The following is a 24,953-nucleotide window of genomic DNA, read 5'->3' on the forward strand; positions in this document are numbered from 1 at the left end:
CTTCTCTATTGTGTTTCATGTATGGTTCCCATATTTTTTCGAATATTGTGATGTTATTTCTTAAATTATATGTTATTTTTTCCAATGGAATACATTTATTCATTTCTATGTACCATTGCTGTATTCTCAGGTCTAATTTCCAGGTTGACATAGTACATTTTTTTGCTACAGCTAAGGCTATCATAATAAATCTTTTTTGTGCTCCATCCAAATCGAGTCCAAGTTCTTTATTTCTTATATTACTTAGAAGAAAGATCTCTGGGTTTTTTGATATGTTGCTTTTTGTGATTTTATTTAATACCTGGCTTAGATCTTTCCAAAATTTTTCCACTTTCTCACATGCCCAAATTGCATGTACTGTTGTTCCTGTTTCCTTCTTACAGCGAAAACATCTGCCTGATACTGTTGGGTCCTATTTATTTAACTTTTGGGGTGTGATGTATAGCCTGTGTAACCAATTATATTGTATCATGCGTAACCTCATGTTTATTGTATTTCTCATATTTCCGGAGCATAGCTTTTCCCATTTTTAATTCTTTATCTTTATGTTTAGATCTTGTTCCCATTTTTGTTTAGGTTTACAGCTTGTTTCCTCGTTCTCCTTTTCTTGCAGTTTGATGTACATGTTTGTTATAAATCTTTTAATTATCATTGTCTCTGTAATTACATATTCAAAATTACTTCCCTCTGGTAACCTCAGACTGTTTCCCAATTTGTCCTTCAAGTAGGATTTCAGTTGGTAGTATGCAAACATTGTATCGTGAGTTATATTATATTTATCCTTCATTTGTTCAAAAGATAATAATTTATTTGCCGAAAAATAATTTTCTATTCTTTTGATCCCTTTTCTCTCCCATTCTCTAAAGGAAAGGTTATCTATTATGAAAGGGATTAGTTGATTTTGTGTCAATATTAATTTTGGTAGTTGATAATTTATTTTATTCCTTTCTGCATGAATCTTCTTTCAAATGTTGAGCAGATGGTGCAATACTGGTGAATTCCTATGTTGCACCAACTTTTCATCCCACTTATATAGTATATATTTAGGTATCTTCTCCCCTATTTTATCTAGTTCTAATCTGGTCCAATCTGGTTTTTCCCTTGTTTGATAAAAATCTGATAGGTATCTTAATTGTGCAGCTCTATAATAATTCTCAAAGTTTGGTAGCTGTAAGCCTCCTTGTTTGTATCATTCTGTTAATTTATCTAGTGCTATCCTCAGTTTCCCCCCTTTCCATAAGAATTTCCTTATTATTTTCTTTAGCTCCTTGAAGAATTTCTCTGTTAGGTGAATTGGTAATGATTGAAATAGGAAGATGTCCATTTTAATACAGTTTATCCTTCTTATCAGTGTTAGTGGTAAGTTTTTCCAGTGCTCTAAGTCGTCTTGTAATTTTTTCATTAATGGCTGATAATTTAGTTTGTACAGATGGCTGAGATTATTATCTAGTTGTATACCTAGGTTTCGAATTGCTTGTGTTTGGCATCTAAATGGTGATTCTTTCTTAAACTTTGTGAAATCTGCATTATTTATTGGCATTGCTTCACTTTTATTTGCGTTGATCTTGTACCCCGATACTTCTCCACATTCCTTCAATTTCTTATGTAATTCTTTTATTGATATTTCTGGTTCTGTTAAGCATATTATGAAGTCATCTGCAAATAGACTGATTTTATATTCCTTCTCTTTTATTTTTATCCCTTTTATTTTATTTTCTGTTCTTATCAGTTCTGCTAGTGGTTCTATAGCTAACGTGAACAGTGAGGGAGATAGTGGAGATCCCTTTCTTGTTTAATTTTAATTTAAATTGGTTTGATATATATCCATTTACTGTCACTTTCGCCAATGGTCCTTGATATAATGCTTTAATCCAATTAATATATTTCTCTGGTAGGTTGAATTTTTGTAGTACTTTGAATAAATAATTCCATTCTACTCTGTCAAAGGTTTTCTCTGCGTCCAAAGCAACCGCCACTGTTGGAGTTTTGTTTGCTTGTACTGCATGGATTAAGTTAATGAACTTACAGATATTGTCCGTTGTTCATCTTTTTTTGATAAATCCAGTTTAATCTAGTTTTACTATTTTTGGTACACAGTTGGCCAATCTGTTTGCTAATAGTTTAGGTATTATCTTATAATCTGTGTTAAATAGAGATATTGGTCTATACGATGTTGGTGTTAGTGGATCTTTCCCCGTCTTTGGTATTACTGTAATCAGTCTCTTCAATCTGAAGCTCACACCAAGACACAAGAGCAACTTGTCCGTGAACTACTCTTTGCAGACGATGCCGCTTTAGTTGCCCATTCAGAGCCAGCTCTTCAGCGCTTGATGTCCTGTTTTGTGGAAACTGCCAAAATGTTTGGCCTGGAAGTCAGCCTGAAGAAAAAACTGAGGTCCTTCATCAGCCAGCTCCCCACCATGACTAGCAGCCCCCCAACATCTCCATCAGGCACACTGTACTCAAAACAGTCAACCAGTTTACCTATCTCGGCTGCACCATTTCATCAGATGCAAGGATCGACAACGAGTTAGACAACAGACTCGCCAAGGCAAATACCGCCTTTGGAAGACTACACAAAAGAGTCTGGAAAAACAACCAACTGAAAAACCTCACAAAAATTAGCGTATACAGAGCCGTTGTCATACCCACACTCCTGTTCGGCTCCGAATCATGGGTCCTCTACCCCCATCACCTACGGCTCCTAGAACGCTTCCACCAGTGTTGTCTCTGCTCCATCCTCAACATTCATTGGAGCGACTTCATCAACAGCATCGAAGTACTCGAGATGGCAGAGGCCGACACCATCGAATCCATGCTGCTGAAGATCCAACTGCGCTGGGTAGGTCACGTCTCCAGAATGGAGGACCATCGCCTTCCCAAGATCGTGTTATATGGCGAGCTCTCCACTGGCCACCGAGACAGAGGTGCACCAAAGAAGAGGTACAAGGACTGCTTAAAGAAATCTCTTGGTGCCTGCCACATTGACCACCGCCAGTGGGCTGATATCGCCTCAAACCGTGCATCTTGGTGCCTTACAGTTCGGCGGGCAGCAACCTCCTTTGAAGACCGCAGAGCCCACCTCACTGACAAAAGACAAAGGAGGAAAAACCCAACCCCAACCAACCAATTTTCCCTTGCAACCGCTGCAACCGTGTCTGCCTGTCCCGCATTGGACTTGTCAGCCACAATCGAGCCTGCAGCTGACGTGGACATTACCCCTCCATAAATCTTCGTCCGCGAAGCCAAGCCAAAGCTGTTTAGCATGAATCTGGTATGTTTTGTGTTTTTTCAATCTGGTTGATTACTTCCAGGAGAGGAGGAATTAATAAGTCTTTAAATGGTTTATAGAATTCTATTGGGAGTCCATCCTCTCCCGGCGTTTTCTTGTTCGGTAGTTTTTTTAAATATCTCCTGTATTTCTTCTATTTCAAATGGTTTTATTTATTTATTTTGCTCCTCTGTTTGCAATTTCGGTAGTTCAATTTTAGTTAGAAATTCATCTATTTTGTCTTCTTTCCCTTCGTTTTCAGTTTGATATAGTTGCTCATAGAATTCACTGAAGTTTTCGTTGATCTCCATTGGGTTATATGTAATTTGTTTGTCCTTTTTCCTTGATGCCAATACCGTTCTTTTAGTTTGTTCTGTCTTAAGCTGCCACGCTAGAATTTTGTGCGTTTTTTCTCCTAGCTCATAATATTTCTGTTTTGTCTTCATTATGTTCTTCTCCACCTTATATGTTTGTAGTGTTTCATATTTTATTTTCTTGTCTGTCAATTCTCTTCTTTTAGTTTATCTTCCTTTATTGCTAATTCTTTTTCTATATTTGTTATTTCCCTTTCCAACTGTTCTATTTCCCGATTGTAGTCCTTCTTCATCTTGGTTACATAACTTATTATTTGCCCTTTGATGAACGCTTTCATTGTGTCCCATAGTATAAACTTATCTTTCACTGATTCCGTATTTATTTCAAAGTACATTTTAATTTGTCGCTCAATGAATTCTCTAAAATCCTGTCTTTTAAGTAGCATGGAGTTTAATCTCCATCTGATAAATGATAACCTTGATGTGATTTGCTAAATACATGAAATTGCAGGGGGAAACTCGGCAGGTCCCATAAGGATGCAAAGATATGCGACTGACGTTTCTGTCCTGAGCCCTTCGTCGAGGTACCTGTTCGTGTTTCGTCCATACCTTGATGAAGGGCTCAGGCCCAAAGTGTCAGAAATGTATCTTTGCCTCCTTCGTACACCACGAGATCTGCTGCGTCTTTAGTGTTTCTGTGCATTTACTACAAGGACGGCAGATTTCAGACTTTTGTGTCTCACCTGATTTTTATTTTGGTTGGGTTGTCAGGTTCAGGACTTTGGCTGGCCTGACCTGCATGCTCCTCCCCTGGACAAGATCTGTGCCATCTGCAAGGCCATGGAGATGTGGCTGAACTCTGACCCCCACCATGTTGTTGTCCTGCACTGCAAGGTGAGCAAGCAGCGAGTGCAGCCAATTTGATCGGGAGAGCGATGACCCTCCTGTTGAAATTGTGTGTGTATGTAAAACATTCTGGCACAGAACAGGCCATTTGTGCCGACCTATAGAAACCCTCCCTACCTTATGACTCTCTTTTTATTTCATCCACGTGCCTGTTTAAGAGTCTCTTAAAGTGGCCCCAGCCTCCACCAGTGTCCCCGGCAAGGCATTCCAGGCATGCACAACTCCCAACGTAAAAAAAACCACCCCTGATGTCTCCCCTAAATATCCCTCCCTTCACTTTGTACACATGTCCCCTGGTTTTTGCTGATTCTGCCCTGGGAAACAGGCGCTGACTGTCCACCCTATCTACGCTTCTCAGAATCTTGTAGACCTCCATTAAGTCTCCTCTCATCCTTCATCGCTCTAATCACTCTTCATTTCTTTCAAAGAGAGGTCACTGATGTAAAACATTAATTCTGGTTCTCTTGCCCACAGGCTTGTTGAGTGTCTCCAGCATTTTCCACACCTTTAGCACCTTTAACATCCTTTTCAGGATGTCCCAAAGCCATCTGAAATACGATTTAAAGTGTATCGTTTTTTAAGAAAGGCAACAGCCAATCTGTCCCCAGCAAGATTTTCCCCACATTAATGTGACCACGACCAGATTATCTGTTTCTGCGACATTGGATCAGAAATATGTAATGGCCCTTGCTCTTTTTCCCCCAAAGAGTATCGTGACTTTGCACCCAACTTGTCCTCGGCTGGAAGGTGGCTTCTCCGTTGGTGCAGCCCCACTTCACTACCGGGGGAGGGGGCACCTTCTGCATTGACTGAGCGGCCTCTTCACAAACCACAGTCTTAACCTATACCCTGACTTTGATGGGGCTGAAAGGTGGTTTTGGAAGATTCTGCTCTCTCCCAGTAGCATCCCTGGTGCAAGGCTCAGTCTTGAACAGGTTCTGATCTCGGTTGAAGGAGGTCAAGGTCAGTGGCTCCTCCCACGATCATTCCTCAGGGAAAAGCGATAACTCTCAGTGGTGAACCTCAACTGGCCTTTTACAGCTAGATGCTGCAACACTCTGACCCTCCCGAATCTAATTAGTTAAAACTGTCTCCTTGATCACAAGCAGCATCTCAATCAAATCCCCCGTCACTCAAGAAAGCAGGTTCTCAACCTTTTTCTTTCCACTCGCATCCCACCTTAAGCAATCCCTTACTAATCACAGAGCACCGATGGCATAGGTAGTACTTAAGGTGGGATGTGAGCGCTAAGAAAGAGGTTGAGAACCACTGCTCTATCGTCAAGGACCCCCACCACCCACGCCATGCCCTCTTCTCACTGATCCCATCGGGAAGGTGGTCCAGGAGCCTGACGACAAACATTTGTTACAAAAACCACATACGCAAATCAAAGTGATGCATTTTAATGGCATTTTACCTACACGAAGAACATGAAACTACAGCACAGTTCAGGCCCTTCGGCCCTCAATGTTGTGCTGACCTATGCATTCCTACCAAAAAAATACTAAACCCTCCCTACCCCGTAACCCTCTATTTTTCTTCCATCCATGTGCCTGTCTAAGAGTCTCTTAAATGCCCCTAATGTTTCAGCCTCCATCACCACCCCCGGTAAGGCATTCCAGGCTCCCACAACTCTCTGCGTGAAAAACTTACCCCTGACATCTCCTCTAAACTTTCCTCACCTTGTACAGATGCTGGTGCCGATTCCCTGCCCCTTTGTGTCCTCAGGCACTTGAATGCAGCCTTCCAACGCACTTACTCAAGCGTATGAAGGTTGCTATCTCTTTTGTTGCCAGAATCACCGCCAGCAGGCTCAGAATGTGTTCAGCAGGCCTGATGACACTTTGGTGGAAATCTTCCCTTCTTCCCTCCAGCTCTCCACCCCCTTCCCTCTCCTGTCACAGAGCTCTTCCCCCCTCCCCCTGTTTGCTGGTGTCCCCTCCCTCCCTTCTCCACCTATTGCCTCCTGCCTTTGGGTCCATGCTCCTCCTCCCCAACCCCCACCCCTCCCTCCTTACCTTTTTGTTCAGGCCTTGATGAAAGGCTCAAGCCTGAAACGTTGGTAGTGTATTTTTATCTGTGCTACGTAAAGGACATGGTTTGACCAGCTGAGTTTCTCCAGCGTCGTGTTTTTCCTCACTTTGGGATGGTTTTGAGGAAGGGGTTCTAACCCTCCAGTAACCCTCCAATCCAATAAAGCCTCGCTCTGGAAGACTTGCTTCAGGTTTCCACGTCCCACTGCTTTGAGTTTGATATGAGCGACCGTGATATTGTGGACACTGTGCCCACCCACCCACAGCTTCGGTCTGCGGGGTAGTGCAGATTTTGACAGTTCAGCACTGGAGTCTGGAACGGGGGAATAGGGTTTGACACATTTTCCTTCTTCCCTCATCAGGCTGCATGACTGCTATTTGAATGGGCGTCGCGGCCGTTCCAGTGCCGGCCACCCACGTTGAAATCTGATGCTGCCTGTGAGGAGTTTGGATGCTCTCCCACCTCCCCCATGTCTGCGTGGGTTTTCCTTGGTGGCCCCGGCTTCCTCCCACCCAGCAAAAAGCTTTATTGAAGCTTAATTGGTGTAGTTGGGCGAAACGGGCTAGTGGGCCAGAAAGGCCTGTTACTGTGCTGTATGTCTAAATTCAAATTTAATTTTAAAGTGAGCAGCTCACTAGGCAGTGCTTTGCCCATGGACAGTGGACAAATGCCAGTGAAAATGTGCGGAGTATGACTTGCCAGCTGATCTGCCACTCTAGCGGGCAATGATGGTGAGCCAAGTTGTCACGACACCTCCTCCTCTGTCATTCCCACCACCTACTAGTGATCCCACCTCCTGATGCACATTCCCCTCTCTGCCTTCCACAGGGACCACTCCCTCAGTGGCTCCTTCGTCCACTCCTCCCTCCCCACCAATCGCCCCCTTGGCACCTCCCCCTGTGACCGCGGAGATGCTCCACTTGCGCCCACACCTCCATCCCCTCACCACCATTTGGGGCCCCAAACTATCCTTCCAAATGAAGCAACGCTTTGCATGTGGATCTACAGGGGTCGTGGACTGCATCCAGTGCTCCCATTGTGGTCTCCTCTACATCGGAGAGACTGGGCGCAGACTGGGAGATCCCTTCATTGGGCACCTTAGCTCTGCTCGCCGCAATAGCCTGGATCTCCCAGTGGCTGCCCATTTCAATTCCCTGCCCCATTCCCTTGCTGACATGTCTGTCCATAGTCTTGTGCACTGAGACCACCTGAATATTGGAGGAACAACACCTCATCTTCTGTCTGGGCTCCCTCCAACAGGATGCCATTAACATCGACTTCTCTGGTTTCTGTTAAACCCTCTTTCCCCCATCTTCTTTCCCCTGTCACCTTTCCCCCGGTGCGCGCTTGCCCTCTCTCTCTCTCACAGAGCCAAAATGAATTCTCACCTCTCTTCTTATCATATCCAACTAACACCTTTTGGTCTGGACCCTTCCCCTGGTCATCCTTCACTCTTTCTTCATACAGCTGCCTTCTTTTTGCTCACACCTTGAGGAAGGGCACAGGCCCGAAATGTTGGTGATATATCCTTACCTCCTATGGACACTGTGAGACCTGCTGAGTGTTTTTGCCACACACTGGCCTGGTGAACACCTGCCCTCCTCACATTTGTGTCTCAACAGGGCAACAAAGGTCGAACTGGAGTCATCATCGCAGCGTACATGCACTACAGCAAGATCTCCGCAGGGTAAGAGCTACCAGCCGCAACTCAAGCCAGGCTCTGCGTCCAGCCTGGGGGTGGTGGGGGGGCAGGGGGGGTGGGGCTGCCAGTTCCTCTCCTGTTGCAACCCATCAGAAACCCCACGTGGTTTTGGAATGGGCATATCCGGGTAATACTCCACTTGCGGGCACTGAGGGGTACCTTTGCTGTAACTTTGGTTAGCTCGCGCAGTGTGGGAAGTTCTAATTACCGGCTTTTGAACAGGAATGCCTCTTGAATAGACGGCATACCCCCTTAGTACTTAACTTGGCTGCTGGATGGGATTATCTGCTGACGTTTCTGGAGTGACACGAACTCACATTTTGTTTCAAAGGATCAGAGTACAAAGTATTCTGCCTGGAGGTTAGTAACAGGTGGAGTTCCGCAGGGATCTGTTCTGGGACCCCTGCTCTTTGTGATTTTTATAAATGACCTGAATGAAGAGGTGGATGGATGGGCCAGTTAGTTTGCGGATGAGATGGAGGTTGGAGGAGTTGTGGATGGAGCTTAAGGTTGTCAAAGTTTACAAGAGGACACAGACAGGATGTGGAGTTGGGCGGAAAAGTGGCAGATGGAGTTCAATCCAGATAAGTGTGAGATGATGCATTTTGGAAGGACAAACCAGAGGCTGAGAACAGGGTTAATGGTTGGATGCTTAACAGTGTGGAGGAACAGAGGGACCTTGGGGTGCAAATCCATACATCATTCAAGGTCGCCACGCAGGCTGATAAGATAGTTAAGAAGGCCTATGAGATGTTAGACTTTATTAATGGGGGGTTGAGTTCAGGTGTCAAGAGGTCATGTTGCAACTCTACAAATCTCTTGGAGTATTGTGTTCAGTTCTGGTCACCTCATTACAGGAAGGATGTGGAAGCTATGGAGAGGGTGCAGAGGAGATTTACCAGGATGTGGCCTGGATTGGAAAATAAGTCTTATGAGGCAAGGTTAGCAGAACTGGGACTTTTCACTTTGGAGCGAAAAAGGATGAGAGGAGACTTGATAGAGGTCTACAAGATTCTTTAGAGGCATAGATAAGGTGGACAGCCAGTGCCTGTTTCCCAGGGCAGGATCAGCAAACACCAGGGGACGTCTGTACAAAGTGAAGGGAGGAAAGCTTAGGGGAGACGTCAGGGGGAAGTTTTTTACACAGAGAGTTGTGGGTGTCTGGAATGCTGTATAAAGAGGAGTTGGAGGCTGAAACATTAGGGGCATTTAAGAGACTCTTAGGCAGGCACATGGATGGAAGACATGTAGAGGGTTACGGGGGAGGGATGGTTTAGAGTTTTTTATTTGGTAGGAATATATAGGTCGGCACAACATTGAGGGTTGAAGGGCCTGTACTGTGCTCTAGTGTTCTATGTAAAGCTGAACATGACTCCTTTTTAAAATCCAGAGCTGACCAGGCACTCAGTACACTCGCCATGAGGAAGTTCTGCGAGGACAAAGTGGCTGCAGCGATACAACCTTCGCAAACCAGGTGAGGGGGCTTGGCCTTGCACTGAGACATGTCTATCTGATAGGCGAGACTTTTGTTATTTAATAACCTCCCTAGGGCAGACGGCAAACCTGCCCCAGGTCAGGGGGGTGTCAAGCTGACACATGGTGATGGCAAATCACAACCTCTTCAAATGGGTTTTGTGCCGCTGATTTGACCATTTTCATCCTGCAGTCGGCGATTTAAGAATTAGCAAACATCTCTTCATCAGTGGACGAATTACACGTTTATCATCCAGCACCATTGGAGATGCTTTCATGTACACTGGTGGTGTTTTTTTTTAAATAATGTGCAATCGTTGAATATTTTGGACCAATTTTTCAGGTCAAATTTTGGGGGGGAGGGGGGTGAGATTGGACTTTTACATGGCTCACACTTTAGGCTGTAGTAGATATCTGCGTCGTTCGGATGGCCGGAACCGGGTGGTAAATCCGCATTCAGAGCTCGAATGGGCAGGGCCAAAATAAAGTGGGGGTGGGGGAGGGTCGACTATTACATGGGTATACACTGTAAATGGTGATATTATTTTTTTCTGACATACTAACCTTCTTGAAGAGGTTCTGATGGTGCTTGTGAGAACTGAGGTGAGGACCAGATAGGACGTATCAAGAGAGAACTCCGGTGAGGACCCAGAAAGAGTCATATTCCCTCTCATTGCATTTCTGTTGCTGTACAAACCTGGAGGGGCCCGACAACAAAGATTTTGCTTCCTGAACACCTCTGGGTGAATTTTTATGGATTTTGGGCTGCAAATCACAGAAACCGCATTCACATATTCCTACCACGTACTGTTTTTCGGATAGAACCTATTTTTGTGATTTCCTGTCATGTTTTAAGTCTACTAGTATATTGCCCAGAGACCAAACTGGTTTGGTCTCTCCAAGCAAACCTGCCAATTTCTGCCTTAAATACACCCAACAACCTCACTCCCCACGGCCTCCTGCGGCAACAAGTTCCACAGACTCACAACCCTCTGGCTAAAGAAATGTTTCCACGTCTCTGTTTTAAACTGACGCCCTTTTATCCTGAAGTTGTCCCCTCTTGTCCTAGACTCCCTGACCGTGGGAAACGTCCTTGCCACATCTACTCTATCCAGGCCTTTCAGCTTTCGAAATGCCTCGATGAAGATCCCCCCCCCCGTCCTTCTGTACCCCAACGAGTTCAGTCCAAGAGCCGACAAACATTCCTCATATACTAACCCTTTAATTCCTGGTATCATCCTAGTAAATCTTATCTGAACCCTCTCCAACGCCAGCACGTCCTTCCTCAAATACGGCGCCCAAAATCGTACACAGTTCTCCAATATTTTGGAACATACTGAACTTTTCAACTGAATAGAGGTCAAGAAACAGGAGATGGGAATGAAGGCAGAGAACAAAAATGTTGCTGCAGGAGCAGTGCCCAGAATCAGTGCAGGAGCCCATGGGGACCCTGCTGTCAGTGCAGGGAAAGAAAATTGAGAGTTTTGAAGCTTCAGGAGATGGGAATAAATGGACCAGACATTACTGCAGGTGGAGTGAACTCTTCAGGTGAGGGCAGGGGTGGTGAAACATTTTTTGTTGTGGGCCATGTACAGAAAAATGTCAGGAGCTCCGGGCCAAACAATATTAAAGCTGGACAGTTTTTAACCAGTGTTTTGGCCGGGCGCCTGCCGGCATTTTTCCAGACTTTGATGAAGAGCGAAACGTTGGTGATATATCTTTATCTTTGCTACATAAAGGGACACTGTGTGACTCGCTGAGTCTCTCCAGCGTCGTGCTTTTACCCCACTCTCAGTATCTGCAGTTTCCTCGACGCAGGGGCTCAAGCCCGAAACGTCGGTGATGTATCTTGACCTCTGCTACATAAAGGGGCACTGTTTGACCTGTTGAGTCTCTCCAGCGTCGTGTTTCAATTAGACTCGTTCATGTTCAGCTGCTGAGAGAGTGCACAGGGGTACGTGAATGGCTTCTGCGTTCCTCGTTCAGCTCCACAAGCTTCTTGATTTGTGAGGGTGACAGAGGGTGCGGGGGAGGGGTAGGCTATGGGATCGAAAGGGGTGGGGGGGAACACATCAGTCATAGTGGAACAGACTTGATGGGCTGAATGTCCTAATTCTGCTCCTGTATCTTATTGTCGTGAGGTGGTGTTCAAGATGAGGCCACAAGGAGTTTTCAGAGCTCTGACCATTGTCTTTTCCTCCCACAGATACATCTATTATTTCAGTGGCCTGTTATCTGGAGCGATAAAAATGAACAGTATGCCTCTGTTCTTGCACCATGTCATCATTCCAGCTCTTCCAAGCTTTGAGCCTCACGGAGGTAACCGCCCCCAGGCTACGCGCATGCAGATCCCTTTCTACCTTCAGCAGAGTGTCACTCCAAGCACGAGCACGGTCTTTTCCTTTTAAAATTTGTCCCCAGCCAATGTCTCTTAACAGCGTCTTTTGAAAATGGCCACTCCATTTCAGGAACATGAAGGACAGTGGTAAATGCTGGGCCTCACCCAGGACACCCACATGCAATTTATGGAAGCAAAGTGTAGGCAGAGTTAATGCTGGGAAGGCGAGCAGGATTGTAAAGCCCTCGCCATTTCCACCGGGGTTTTTTCCCAATTGCACAAAATGCCCCATCGCCCGGCTCTGAGCGATAGGGAGAGGTTGGGGGGGCGGGGGGGGAGGTGGGTGGAGGAGTTGATTCTATGGCAGAGGTCAGTGTCTGGCAAGAGGTCAGGGCGCAAGCTGAAATGTGGGTCCCTTTCTGGTAATTTACTTGACGTTCACATGTGCTTTGCTGCTTTATGAGAGAATGCAGGAAAGATTGCAAATACCTTAACACATCGCGAGGACCCACACTGCTCTTATCAGGGTAAACCTTAGCATACTAGTAAATTTCCCGTTAGCTTTGAGATCCCCAGATAATGTAACCTGCAAAAACAAAGCTCAGGAAGATGAAATGTACAAGTCAAATGTTTAGAGCAGAGGCTCTCAACCTTTATCTTTCCACTCACATCCCACTTTAAGTAATCCCTACGCCATCAGTGCTCTGTGATTAGTAAGGGATTGCTTAAGGTGGGATGTGAGTGGGAAGGGAAGGTTGAGAATCACTGCCCTAGACCCAATATTTTGCTTGAGAAAAATTGTCATTGGCCCATTTCCCTTTGGAGTTCTGAAACCGTGCACATAACGAGTCCATTATGGACGATTTAAAAAGTGGCATTCAAACTTTTTCTTTCCACCCACATCCCACCTTAAGCAATCCCTTACTAATCTCAGAACACCTATGGCAAAGGGATTCCTTAAAGTGGGATGTGAGTGGAAAGAAAAAGGATGAGGAATGTGTCCCCTTTGACATGAAAACAGGATGTTCTGCCTTTAGATCTAACACAGTTATCTCTTGGGTACAAAGGAGTGTGAAACTTATGCGTGACTAAATAATACTAGGTTCTAAATATTACTTTCTTAGATTTGTAAAAAGCTCACAGTAATAAGGACTGTGCTATTTTTTGGGTGCCACTAGAAGAGTTGCAAATGCTTGATGAAAGCAAATGATCACAGAATGTTAGTGCCAGAGTTCAGGGGAAAAAAAAGGAGACAAGGACAGACACCAGCCCAACGACTCACTGACATCAACAGCAGAGAACTGGATACACGCAGAAGATTCTGACCACTGCATGATGGCAGTGCACCCTATATTAACTGGGCTCTCAAGTTTTACAAAATAATAGGGTTGCTTTTAACACGGTTGTGGTCCTGAAATTTGTTTGGAAATCACGTAAACATTCACAGGTGGGAGATAGAGAGCGGCTGATATTCCGATGAAGGGCTCCGACCCAAGACGTGGAAGGTCCTCCCCCGCCCCCGCCCCCCCACCCCACGGATGTTGCTCGACCTGCTGAGTTCCTCCAGCAGATTGTTCCCTGCTCCAGATCCCAACATCTGCCGTCTCCGGCCTTCTCCCCCAACACGCCGACAGCTCCAGTAATATCAGAGACTTCTGGTAAAGTCGCACGGAGTTCAACAGACTCTGACAACTATTAGCTGCTCTTGGACGACATCACACAATCATCCCCAGCCCCGCGTATCTTGACAAGGAAATTAAACAGCTTTCACGTTTTGCATTGATTGATCACCACTTTTGCAGTTGCCACTCTCGCTGACTGGAGAATATAAGACATTGCTCAATCTCCAGGCCTTCTGCAGCACTGAATCGACCAGAATGTTTATTCGGCTCACAAGAAGCACTTAAAAATCTCATAACCTTCTGAACTCTGGAAAATTCCTTCTTGTTTTCTTTCCTTTTGCAGGCACAGTGGGGTCAAGCTCCCCTCACTCCCTTCTGTCTGCAGCTTCTGGAGTCCGTCTCCTGTAGCCGACAGCGGGGTTTATGGGAATGGGAGATAGGGTGCACTGTTAATCCTCTTCCAGTTCGCTGGTCGGTTTCCCTGTATCTCTCACAGGCCCATCAACCCCATCAGTGTTCACTCTTAAGATGGAGCCAACCAGCAGAGGATCAGATGCTTCAGCAGTAAACGTGGACACTACAGCGCAGTTCAGGCCCCTCAGCCCTCAACGTTGTGCCGACTGAGATATTCCTACCAAATGAAATTCTAAACCACCCCGCCTACCTCTTAACCCTCTTTCTTTCATCCATTTGGTTGTCTAAGTGTCTCTTTACCATGTCCTGGTTTTCAGGGACCACCAACAAATGTGTATACTCCATGTTCCCGTTTTCCGGGACTGGTTTTATACCCAACCACCAGCTGGTTCGTTCTGTAGTTTACCCATGGACCCAGTCCAGAGTATATATTATGAAAGGTTTAAAATGGCCAGAGTCTAAAGGGTTAAATCTCCATATCATTCCAGCCTCCACCAGCACCCCTAGCAACTCTCTGTATAAAACATTAACCCCAGACGTCTCCCTTAAACTTCCCTCCCTTTACTTTGTACACACATCCTCTGGTGTTTGCTGATCCCGCCCTGGGAAGCAGGAGCTGGCTGTCCCCCCAAGATTCTGCCTCTCAGAATCTTGTAGACCTCGATGAAGTCACCTCTTATCCGTCTTCACTCCAGAGAGAAAAGTCCCAGCTCCACTAACCTTGCCTCATAAGACATGTTCTCCAATCCAGTTAACATGAAGATGAGCTGTCCTATCAGAGTTAAGCAGCACAGATTCAGGCCCTTTGGCCCACGTTGTCCATGGCCAGATTTTCAGCCCATTTAGATTTCATGTTTTTCACAATCATTTACTCCGGTATGGGAGATTACGTACAAGATGTACAAGAGATTCCTTTTTCCTGCAGATGAGGCACAATTACCACTAATTGGTAGTGCAAAAAAAAATCTGTACCCAATGTACATATGTAAACAAATAAAGAATTGTCAACAGATAACGAATGTAAACAAACTGTGTGCAATACAGAGAGAACAAAAATCAGTAAAGTGCACAGAGTCCTTAAATGAATCCCTGAATGAGTTTGTCATTGAGGAGTCTGATGGTGGAGGGGGAGCAGCTGTTCCTGAACCTAGTGGGGTGAGTCTTGTGGCCCCAAGACCTCTTTCCTGAGAGCAGCAGGAAGAAGAGAGCGTCTGCTGGGTGGTGTGGATCCTTGATGATTGCTGCTTCTCTCCGATGAAGGGCTCAGGGTCGAAACGTCAGTGAAGTATCTTTATCTTTGCTACATAAAGGACACGGTTTGACCTGCTGAGTCTCTCCAGCATCGTGTTTCTATGGCTTATTCTAAATCCTCTCAGTGTCGAGCCCCTCCCCTCCCTCTAGAGTTCCTTTGCAGTGGATAGTGTCGCAACCTTTTCCATGAGTTGCAGTCCCTGGAGAGACCCTGAAACTTTGAGTAACTGTGAAAACACGGCGTGGAGTGGCAGGGAGTCTATGCAAGGGCCTGTCCAAACAGCACCAAGCTCACAAGTGGTATCGGAGCGAATAGGATAGGAAGTGGATGAACTTCTTCATCCTGGTGTGACCACAGAGAGGCTAATCCTGGATTTACAGCTGAAGCATCCCAGTTAACGACATAGTGTAATCGGTCATCCTTCGGAGTCAGTGAACTACTGGGGGAGTGACCAGACCACAAAATATGTAATTAGATTGTTTGGTTGAGGTGGTGGGTGGGGGGGGGGGGGGCAACACTTGTCAAATTTGAACTCAAATCCAAGGAATGTTGAAAGAAGTGTGGTGAGAGTGTACATTATAAAATGTTGACAGAGAGAGAGAAACTAACTGTATTCTTTTGCTTTCAATTCAAAGGCTAGAGCAGTGGTTCTCAACCTTTTTTCAGTCTAAGGCCCACTCAGTCATTGCAATCTTTTCAAGTATTTATTTCAATTTATTTCTATAGTGTCGGGATGTTTCCTTGAGCATTAAAGGCTATTGATTTGCTCACAATAGCCTAAGTAGTAGAAACACCGGAATGTGGGGGAACCCAGCCAGTCTTTTCAGCGTCTGTAGGAGACGAAGATATTTTGCCGACACTTCGGGCCTGAGCCCTTCAAAGAAAAAAACAATCAGAAAAGGCAGAAGAAAGATATATCAGAAAGTCTCAGAATTCAAACAATTAGGGGCGAATCCAGACCAACCAAAGGTGTTCATTGGATGGGATAAGGGACAGACCACCATATTCCACAAACCCACCCAGTCCCATAGCTACCTCGACTACATGTCTTCCCACCCTGTGCCCGGTAAGGATTCCATTCCATTCTCTCAATTCCTCTGTCTCTGTTGCATCTGCACCCAGGATGAGGACTTCCATTCCAGATCATCAGGGATGACCTCCTTCAAACAACATGGCTTTCTCTCTACCACCACCAACTCTACACTCACCTGCATATCCTCCATTACCCGCACATCTGCCCTGGCCCCCTCCGCCCCCACACCCAACAATGATAGGATTCCCTTTGTCCTCACCTACCACCCCACCAGCCTCTGCATCCAATACATCCTCCTCCACCATTTCTGCCACCTAATATGTGATCCCACCACTAGACACACCTTCCCCTCTCCGCTTTCCGCAGGGACCACTCCCTCCGTGACTCCCTTGTCCCCTCCTCCCTCCCCACCAATCATCCCCTGGAACCTACCCCTGTGACTGCAGGAGATGTTCCACTTGCCCACACATCTCCCCCCCCCCCCCCACCCCACCATTCGGGGCCCCAAACAGTCCTTCCAAGTGAAGCAATACTTCACCTGTGAATCTGCAGGGGTTGTCGACTGCAACCGGTGCTCTCGCTGTGGTCTTCTCTACATTGGAGAGACTGGACGCAGACAGGGAGATCACTTTGTTGAGCACCTCGGGTCTGCCTGCCGCAATACCATGGATCTCCCAATGGCTGCCCATTTCAATTCCCCACCCCATTCCCCACTGACATGTCTGTCCGTGGTCTCACGCATTGAGACCACCCGCAAATTGGAGAAACAACACTTCATCTTCCATCTGGGCTCCCTCCAACCGAATGGTGTTAACATCGACCTCTCCGGCTTTTGTTAAAACACACCTCCACACCCTGCTTCCCTTCCACCACCAGCCCCCTCGCACCCCCCACCCCCCCCCCCCGCCATCGTCTCTCCATTCCCTGTCTCCTTTTGCACAGACATGATCAATTCTACCTTGTCCCTTATCCCATCCAATTAACACCTTTAGTTGGTCTGGATTCTTCCCCCACTGTTTGAATTCTGAGATTTCCTGCCTCTGCATTTTCTGGTTTTTCCTTGAAGAAGGGCCCAGGCCTGAAACGTCGGCAACATATTTTTGACTCCTATGGGCACTGCAAAGACCGCCTGAGTTCCTCCAGCATTTCGGTGTATTTACTACAGTCACAGTGACTGCATCCTATCATGTTTCACCCAATAGCCATCCAGGGTAAATCTTCGATGAAAATATTTGAAAAAATAATTTCTATCAAATTTTAGAGGAGAAATATATCTTATAAGCATCCGCCTCTTGCGTCTTGACTGAAGTGAAGAACAACAAGCCATATGAAGACAGAAATCACACTTTTCTGAATCAGTCTGAATCCGTCTCGTGTGAAGACCTGACAGGAATTGAGTGCTGAGCGCCAGATGGCCTCATTGAACTCAGTGACAGGTTGCTTGCCACCCCACCCAAGGTCACCTGGGAGGACCGGGGCATGACCTCAGACACCCCCTGACTTCAGTGGGTTGGGAAGTCTCCGTGGGCCACATGGAAATGCGCTGGGAACCTCTGCCATAGAAGATGGGTCATAGAACATGGAAGGGGCAGCACAATTAGTGTAAGGGACGGCGGGGTTAGTGTAGCAGTCGGTGTAACGCTGTTACAGCACCGGCGACCAGGGTTTGAATCCTGCGCTGTCTGTAAGGACTTTGTATGTTCTCCCCATTTCTGTGTGGGTTTCCTCTTTGGGAACCACTGGGCTAGGGCTGATAAGGAACTCCTTATTTGGCAAAGATAGTAAAGCCTAAGTCAGCACACTTGCCACCGCACCTCTGTAGAAATTTGCCAGGGTTTTTGGTGTTGTACTGAACCTCCACAAACTCTTGAGGAAGTTGAGGCACTGACGTGCTTTCTTCACGATGCCATTGGTGTGTTGGGTCCAAGAAAGGTCCTCCGAGATAGTGACTCCCAAGAACTTAAATGTGCTCACCCTCTCCACCTCTGATCCCCCAAGCATTATTGGATCGTCCACCTCTGGCTTTCCCTTCCTTGAGTGTGAGGTTGTTGTTGGTGCATCATTCAGCCAAGTTTTCAATTTCCCTCCTGTAAGCTGACACATCGCCCCTTTTTATATCGTCAGCAATTTTGTAAATGTTGTTGTCATTCCGAGCCACACAGTTGTAGGTATAAAGTGAGTAGAGCAGGGGGCTAAGATGGAGATGATGGAGGAGATGTTCCTACCAATCCCCACTAATTGTGGTCTGGAGGGGAGAAACTGCTGCTCAGTTTTGAGGGGATGATTTATTTTTGTTCCTTTCTACAAAGCTAGTTTATTCAGTGATTCCAAGAAATCACATTAGTATAATAATACATTATTGCAGCATTTCAGTTACACATGATTCACAATTAAATTATAACACTGTCATCACCATCCAGAATGCACTCAAGCTCCTGTAGCACCCACCGGTCCAGAAAATCCCCCATCGTACCCATGGACACCGCGTGCTCCCTCTCCCGGGCTGATGGCGTTAAATGTCGAGCTGCAGTCGAATAGAGCTGGAGGAGGTCTTGGAGTTTGCTGCAACCCTTCTCAGGACACCTGGCAGCAGAGGCAGAGCAAGCTAGGGGATCCTGACCCTCAGCAGTGACCATAGACTGACCCTTTATGACTGTGGAAGGGTTCGATGGGGCAGACCTGGAGAAACCCTTCCGTTCCAGAGCAGAACTAAGGCTATGAATGCAAGATGGTCGCTGAAGAATTCAAGAGAAACTCTTTCACCCAGATAGGAATGTGTGTCTCTTAAAGTTCCAAGTTCATCCCAGGGGCCATCACTCTTATCGCAATTTCTACCTGGCAGCATGGAAGGGCTAGTGAATCCTTGGCTAATGAGCATGTAGTGGGTTGGTTGAACAGAGCTATCACAAGATATACAGTAGGAGCAGAAGTCGGCCCATCAAGCCTGATCTCCCATTCCTGCTCCATCCACCCACTCCCCGTAACCCTTGATGCCCTGACTAATCAAATACCTGTCGATCTCTGCCTTAAATACACTCAATGACCTCGCTTCCATTGCCACCTGTGGCAACAAGTTCCACAGACGCACGACCCTCTGGCTAAAGAAATGTTTCCGCATCTCCATTTTATCCTGAAGTTGTGCCCTCTTGTCCTGGACTCCCCGACCATGTCCCCCTACTCAGAGTCTGCCTCTGTGTCCAAACTCTCCCCCAATGTCTTTGCTTGTGTTGATCTGTAGATTAAAATATTGACTAACCACAAGAGGCTGGAGATTAATAGATTTCTGTTTAATTACAGGATACCACCCATTCCTGAAGATTTATCAGTCCTTGCAACTCGTCTACACTTCAGGCATCTAGTAAGTGACCCATTGCTGTGTGTTCATTCTGTTCGCAGACAGGAAATGCTAAAAGAGATGTTTCACATTGAATGAGATTCTCTGGAGCTCTGTTTAGTCCAAAAGGCTATGTGCAGTCGTTTTGCGGGGATTAAGTTTCGATATCATCTTTTTTTTTAAATTTTTTATTTTTCACACCATAAATCACAATAGCCATGATATACACTTTTTCTTTTTCACACATTTACAGTGACTTTTTCTCGCCCCCCCCCTCCCTCCTCCCAAGCCACCCCCCCACCCCCCCGCCCTCTCATCCATTTTAGGTATACAATCTAGGTTGCATTAATTCAGTCAGACAATGTTGTCATTCAACAAAAATACACCAGAAATTCTACAGTCCATTCTTTTCTTTTCTTCTCCTTCCATCAACTTAGGTAATGTTTGTTCCCGGTAGGTTTTCGCTATTGTATTTAATGTAAGGCTCCCATACTTGTTCGAATATTTCAATATTATTTCTTAAACTATATGTTATTTTTTCTAATGGAATACATTTATTCATTTCTATATACCATTGTTGTATTTTCAAATTATCTTCCAATTTCCAGGTTGACATAATACATTTTTTTTGCTACGGCTAGGGCTATCTTAACAAATCTTTTTTGCGCATCTTCCAAGTCAATTCCAAATTCTTTATTTTTTATGTTACTTAGGAGAAAGATCTCTGGATTCTTTGGTATATTGTTTTCTGTTATTTTATTTAATATCTGATTGAGATCATCCCAAAATTTTTCTACTCTCTCACATGTCCAGATTGCATGAATTGTTGTTCCCCTTTCTTTTTTACATCGAAAACATCTATCAGATACTGTTGGGTCCCATTTATTTAACTTTTGCGGTGTAATGTATAGTCTGTGTAACCAATTATATTGTATCATACGCAGCCTCGTATTTATTGTATTTCTCATCGTTCCAGAACATAATTTCTCCCATGTTTCCTTTTTTATCTTTATATTTAAATCTTGTTCCCATTTTTGTTTAGTTTTACCATTTGTTTCCTCATTCTCCTTTTCTTGCAGTTTAATATACATATTTGTTATAAATCTTTTGATTAACATTGTATCTGTAATCACATATTCAAGGTTACTTCCCTCTGGTAAACTCAAATTGCTTCCTAATTTATCTTTCAAGTAGGATCTCAGTTGGTAATATGCCAGCGCTGTATCTCCAGTTATATTGTACTTATCTCTCATTTGTTCAAAGGATAAGAATCTACTTCCTGAAAAACAATTTTCTGTTCTTTTAATCCCTTTTTTTTCCCATTTTCTAAAGGAAAGGTTGTCTATTGTAAAAGGGAGTAGCTTATTTTGCGTCAATATTAGTTTTGGTAATTGATAATTTGTTTTATTTCTTTCTACATGAATCTTCTTCCATATATTGAGGAGATGGTGCAATACTGGAGAAGTTCTATGTTATACCAATTTTTCGTCCCATTTATATAATATGTGTTCAGGTATCTTTTCCCCTATTTTATCTAATTCTAATCTCGTCCAGTCTGGTTTTTCCCTTGTTTGATAAAAATCTGATAGGTACCTTAATTGTGCGGCTCTATAATAATTTTTGAAGTTTGGCAATTGTAAGCCTCCTTGTTTATACCATTCTGTTAATTTATCTAGTGCTATCCTCGGTTTCCCCCCTCTCCATAAAAATTTCCTTATTATTTTCTTTAACTCTTTGAAGAATTTTTCTGTCAGTTGTATTGGCAATGCCTGAAATAAGTATAGTATCCTTGGAAAAATGTTCATTTTAATACAGTTTATCCTTCCTATCAGTGTTAGTGGTAGCTCTTTCCAATGCTCTAAATCGTCCTGTAATTTTTTCATTAGTGGATTGTAATTGAGTTTATATAATTGGCCTAGATTTTTGTTTATTTGTACACCTAGGTATCTTATTGCCTGCATTTGCCATCTGAATGGGGATTCCTTCTTAAATTTTGAGAAATCCGCGTTATTCATAGGCATTGATTCACTTTTATTTACGTTTATCTTGTATCCCGACACTTCTCCATATTCCTTCAATTTCTTATATAGTTCTTTTATTGATAGTTCTGGTTCTGTTAAGTACACTATCACATCATCCGCAAATAGACTGATTTTATATTCCCTGTCTTTTATTTTTATTCCTTTTATATTATTATCTATTCTTATCGATTCTGCTAGTGGTTCTATAGCTAGCGCAAACAATAATGGTGATAGTGGGCATCCCTGCCGCGTTGACCTGCTTAAGTTAAATTGCTTTGATACATGTCCATTTACTGTCACTTTCGCTAACGGTCCCTTATATAATGCTTTAATCCAATTAATATACTTCTCCGGTAAACTGAATTTTTGCAATACTTTGAACAAGTAATTCCATTCTACTCTGTCGAAGGCCTTCTCTGCGTCTAAAGCAACTGCTACTGCAGGTGCTTTATTTCCTTCTACTGCATGAATTAAGTTAATAAATTTACAAATATTGTCTGTTGTGCGTCTTTTTTTGATAAATCCAGTTTGGTCTAAATTTACCATTTTCGGTACCTGTTCTGCTAATCTGTTTGCTAATAGTTTAGCTATTATCTTATAATCTGTGTTTAGCAGAGATATTGGTCTATATGACGCTGGTGAGAGTGGATCTTTCCCTTGTTTTAGTATCACTGTAATTATTGCTGTTTTACATGAATCTGGTAAGTTTTGTGTCTCATCAATCTGGTTGATTACATCCAGGAGGGGCGGTATTAATAGATCTTTAAATGTTTTGTAGAATTCTATTGGGAGTCCATCCTCTCCTGGTGTCTTATTATTTGGTACTTTTTTTATTATCTCTTGTATTTCTACTGTTCCAAATGGTTCTGTTAATTTATTTTGTTCCTCTATTTGTAGTTTTGGTAGTTCAATTTTAGTCAAAAATTCATCTATTTTCCCTTCTTTCCCTTCGTTTTCAGTTCGGTATAATTGTTCATAGAATTCTCTGAAGTTTTCCTTAATTTCTTTTGGATTATATGTAATTTGTTTGTCTTTTTTCCTTGTTGCCAATACCATTTTCTTAGTTTGCTCTGTCTTAAGCTGCCATGCTAAGATTTTGTGTGTTTTTTCACCTAGTTCATAATATTTCTGTTTTGTCTTCATTATATTCTTCTCCACCTTATATGTTTGTAATGTTTCATATTTTGTTTTTTTATCCGCCAATTCTCTTCTTTTGGTTGTATCTTCCTTTATTGCTAATTTTTTTTCTATGTTTACTATTTCCCTTTCCAACTGCTCTGTTTCCTGATTATAGTCCTTCTTCATCTTGGTTGCATAACTTATTATTTGTCCTCTAATGAATGCTTTCATTGCGTCCCATAGTATAAACTTATCTTCCACTGATTCCGTATTTACTTCAAAGTACATTTTTAATTGTTTTTCAATAAATTCTCTAAAATCCTGTCTTTTAAGTAGCATGGGGTTTAATCTCCATCTATACATTCTTGGAGGGATGTCCTCTAGCTTTACTGTCAGTATTAAGGGTGAATGGTCCGATAGCATTCTCGCTTTATATTCTGTTTTTCTTACTCTATCCTGCATACTAGCTGATAACAAAAATAGGTCTATTCTTGAGTATGTTTTATGTCTAGTCGAGTAGTATGAGTATTCCTTTTCTTTTGGGTTTTGTTTCCTCCATATGTCCACAAGTTTCATTTCTTGCATTGATTTAATTATAAATTTGGTTACTTTGTTCTTCCTGTTAATTTTTTTCGCCGTTTTATCCATATTTGGATCCAAATTCAGATTGAAATCCCCTCCTATTAGTATGTTCCCTTGCGTATTAGCTACCTTCAAAAAGATATCTTGCATAAACTTTTGATCTTCTTCGTTAGGTGAATATATATTAAGTAGATTCCAAAGCTCCGAATATATCTGACATTTTATCATAACATATCTCCCTGCTGGATCTATTATTTCCTCTTCTATTTTAAATGGCACATTTTTGCTAATTAATATAGCCACTCCTCTTGCTTTTGAATTATACGATGCTGCTGTTACATGTCCTACCCAATCTCTCTTTAATTTCTTGTGCTCCAATTCAGTTAAGTGTGTTTCTTGGACAAATGCTATATCAATTTTTTCCTTTTTCAGTAAATTTAGTAGTTTCTTCCTTTTAATTTGGTTATGTATTCCATTAATATTTAAAGTCATATAGTTCAGCGTAGCCATTTTATATTTTGTTTATCTTCTCTTTCCGTTTTTCCATCATTACCTTTCCTCCTTTTCCATTTCTGTTTTCTTATTTTCAACTCTTTACCAGACAACATTCCTACAACATCCAACATTTTCCTTAATCTCCTATTTCTATCTTCTTTATCCCCAATCCCCCCTTCCCCTCCTGAGTTGTCCTTTATCCCTTGTCGGACAACCACATCTCCCCTCTCCATTTGGATTTGCGAATCCACTCGCAAGCGTCAACTGATTTTGCAGTGACCGCTCTTTTCCCCCACCCAGCCCCCCCCAGAAAAGATTTCACTTTTCATATGTCACAAAGGTCACTCTTTTAATTCCCTCCTTATTCTCTCTATTCCATTACCTTCCCTTATTAATTCTTGTCTATACTATCTATGTTTTCCTCTAATTACAGATACTTTCACGTATGCCCATTGTCTCTATTCACTCTTATACCTCTTTACCCGCATACATATCAATCGTGGTCATTTTTACCCTCATTACCCGTCTTCATCCCTCAGTCAATTTTTGTCTTTACCCACATACATATCAATCGTGATCATTTTTACTCTCATTACCCGTCTTCATCCCTCAGTCTATTTTTGTAATTGTTCTGCAAATTTTCGTGCTTCTTCTGGATCCGAGAACAGTCTGTTTTGTTGTCCTGGAATAAATATTTTCAATACCGCAGGATGCTTCAGTGTAAATTTATACCCTTTCTTCCATAAAATCGCCTTTGCTGTATTGAACTCTTTTCTCTTCTTTAGGAGTTCAAAACTTATATCTGGATAAATGAAGATTTTTTGCCCTTTATACTCCAGTGGTTTGTTGCCCTCTCTTACTTTTTCCATTGTCTTCTCCAGTACCTTTTCTCTTGTAGTATATCTTAGAAATTTTACTACAATAGATCTTGGTTTTTGTTGTGGTTGTGGTTTAGAGGCCAATGCTCTATGTGCCCTTTCTATTTCCATTTCTTGCTGTAGTTCTGGACATCCTCGGGTCTTAGGGATCCACTCTTTTATAAA

The 24,953-nt window shown here is 43.5% G+C and overlaps 1 protein-coding gene across 11 annotated transcripts in view; it reads left to right on the plus strand.

Annotated features, from left to right (window-relative positions):
• Window positions 1-24,953, plus strand: part of LOC138747322 (tensin-2-like) — a 263,792-nt gene that overhangs the window by 150,926 nt on the left and 87,913 nt on the right. For 10 of the 11 annotated variants that reach the window (XM_069906427.1, XM_069906430.1, XM_069906428.1 and 7 more), the window contains 5 exons: window positions 4,357-4,479; window positions 8,148-8,212; window positions 9,618-9,701; window positions 11,907-12,019; window positions 19,657-19,717. In XM_069906427.1, coding sequence (XP_069762528.1) covers window positions 4,357-4,479; window positions 8,148-8,212; window positions 9,618-9,701; window positions 11,907-12,019; window positions 19,657-19,717 — 446 coding nt within the window. The remainder of the gene's footprint in view (window positions 1-4,356; window positions 4,480-8,147; window positions 8,213-9,617; window positions 9,702-11,906; window positions 12,020-19,656; window positions 19,718-24,953) is intronic. The other variant, XM_069906436.1, reaches the window with a different exon arrangement.

This window comes from Narcine bancroftii, chromosome 12 (genome assembly GCF_036971445.1).
Source record: "Narcine bancroftii isolate sNarBan1 chromosome 12, sNarBan1.hap1, whole genome shotgun sequence".
Lineage (NCBI taxonomy): Eukaryota > Metazoa > Chordata > Chondrichthyes > Torpediniformes > Narcinidae > Narcine > Narcine bancroftii.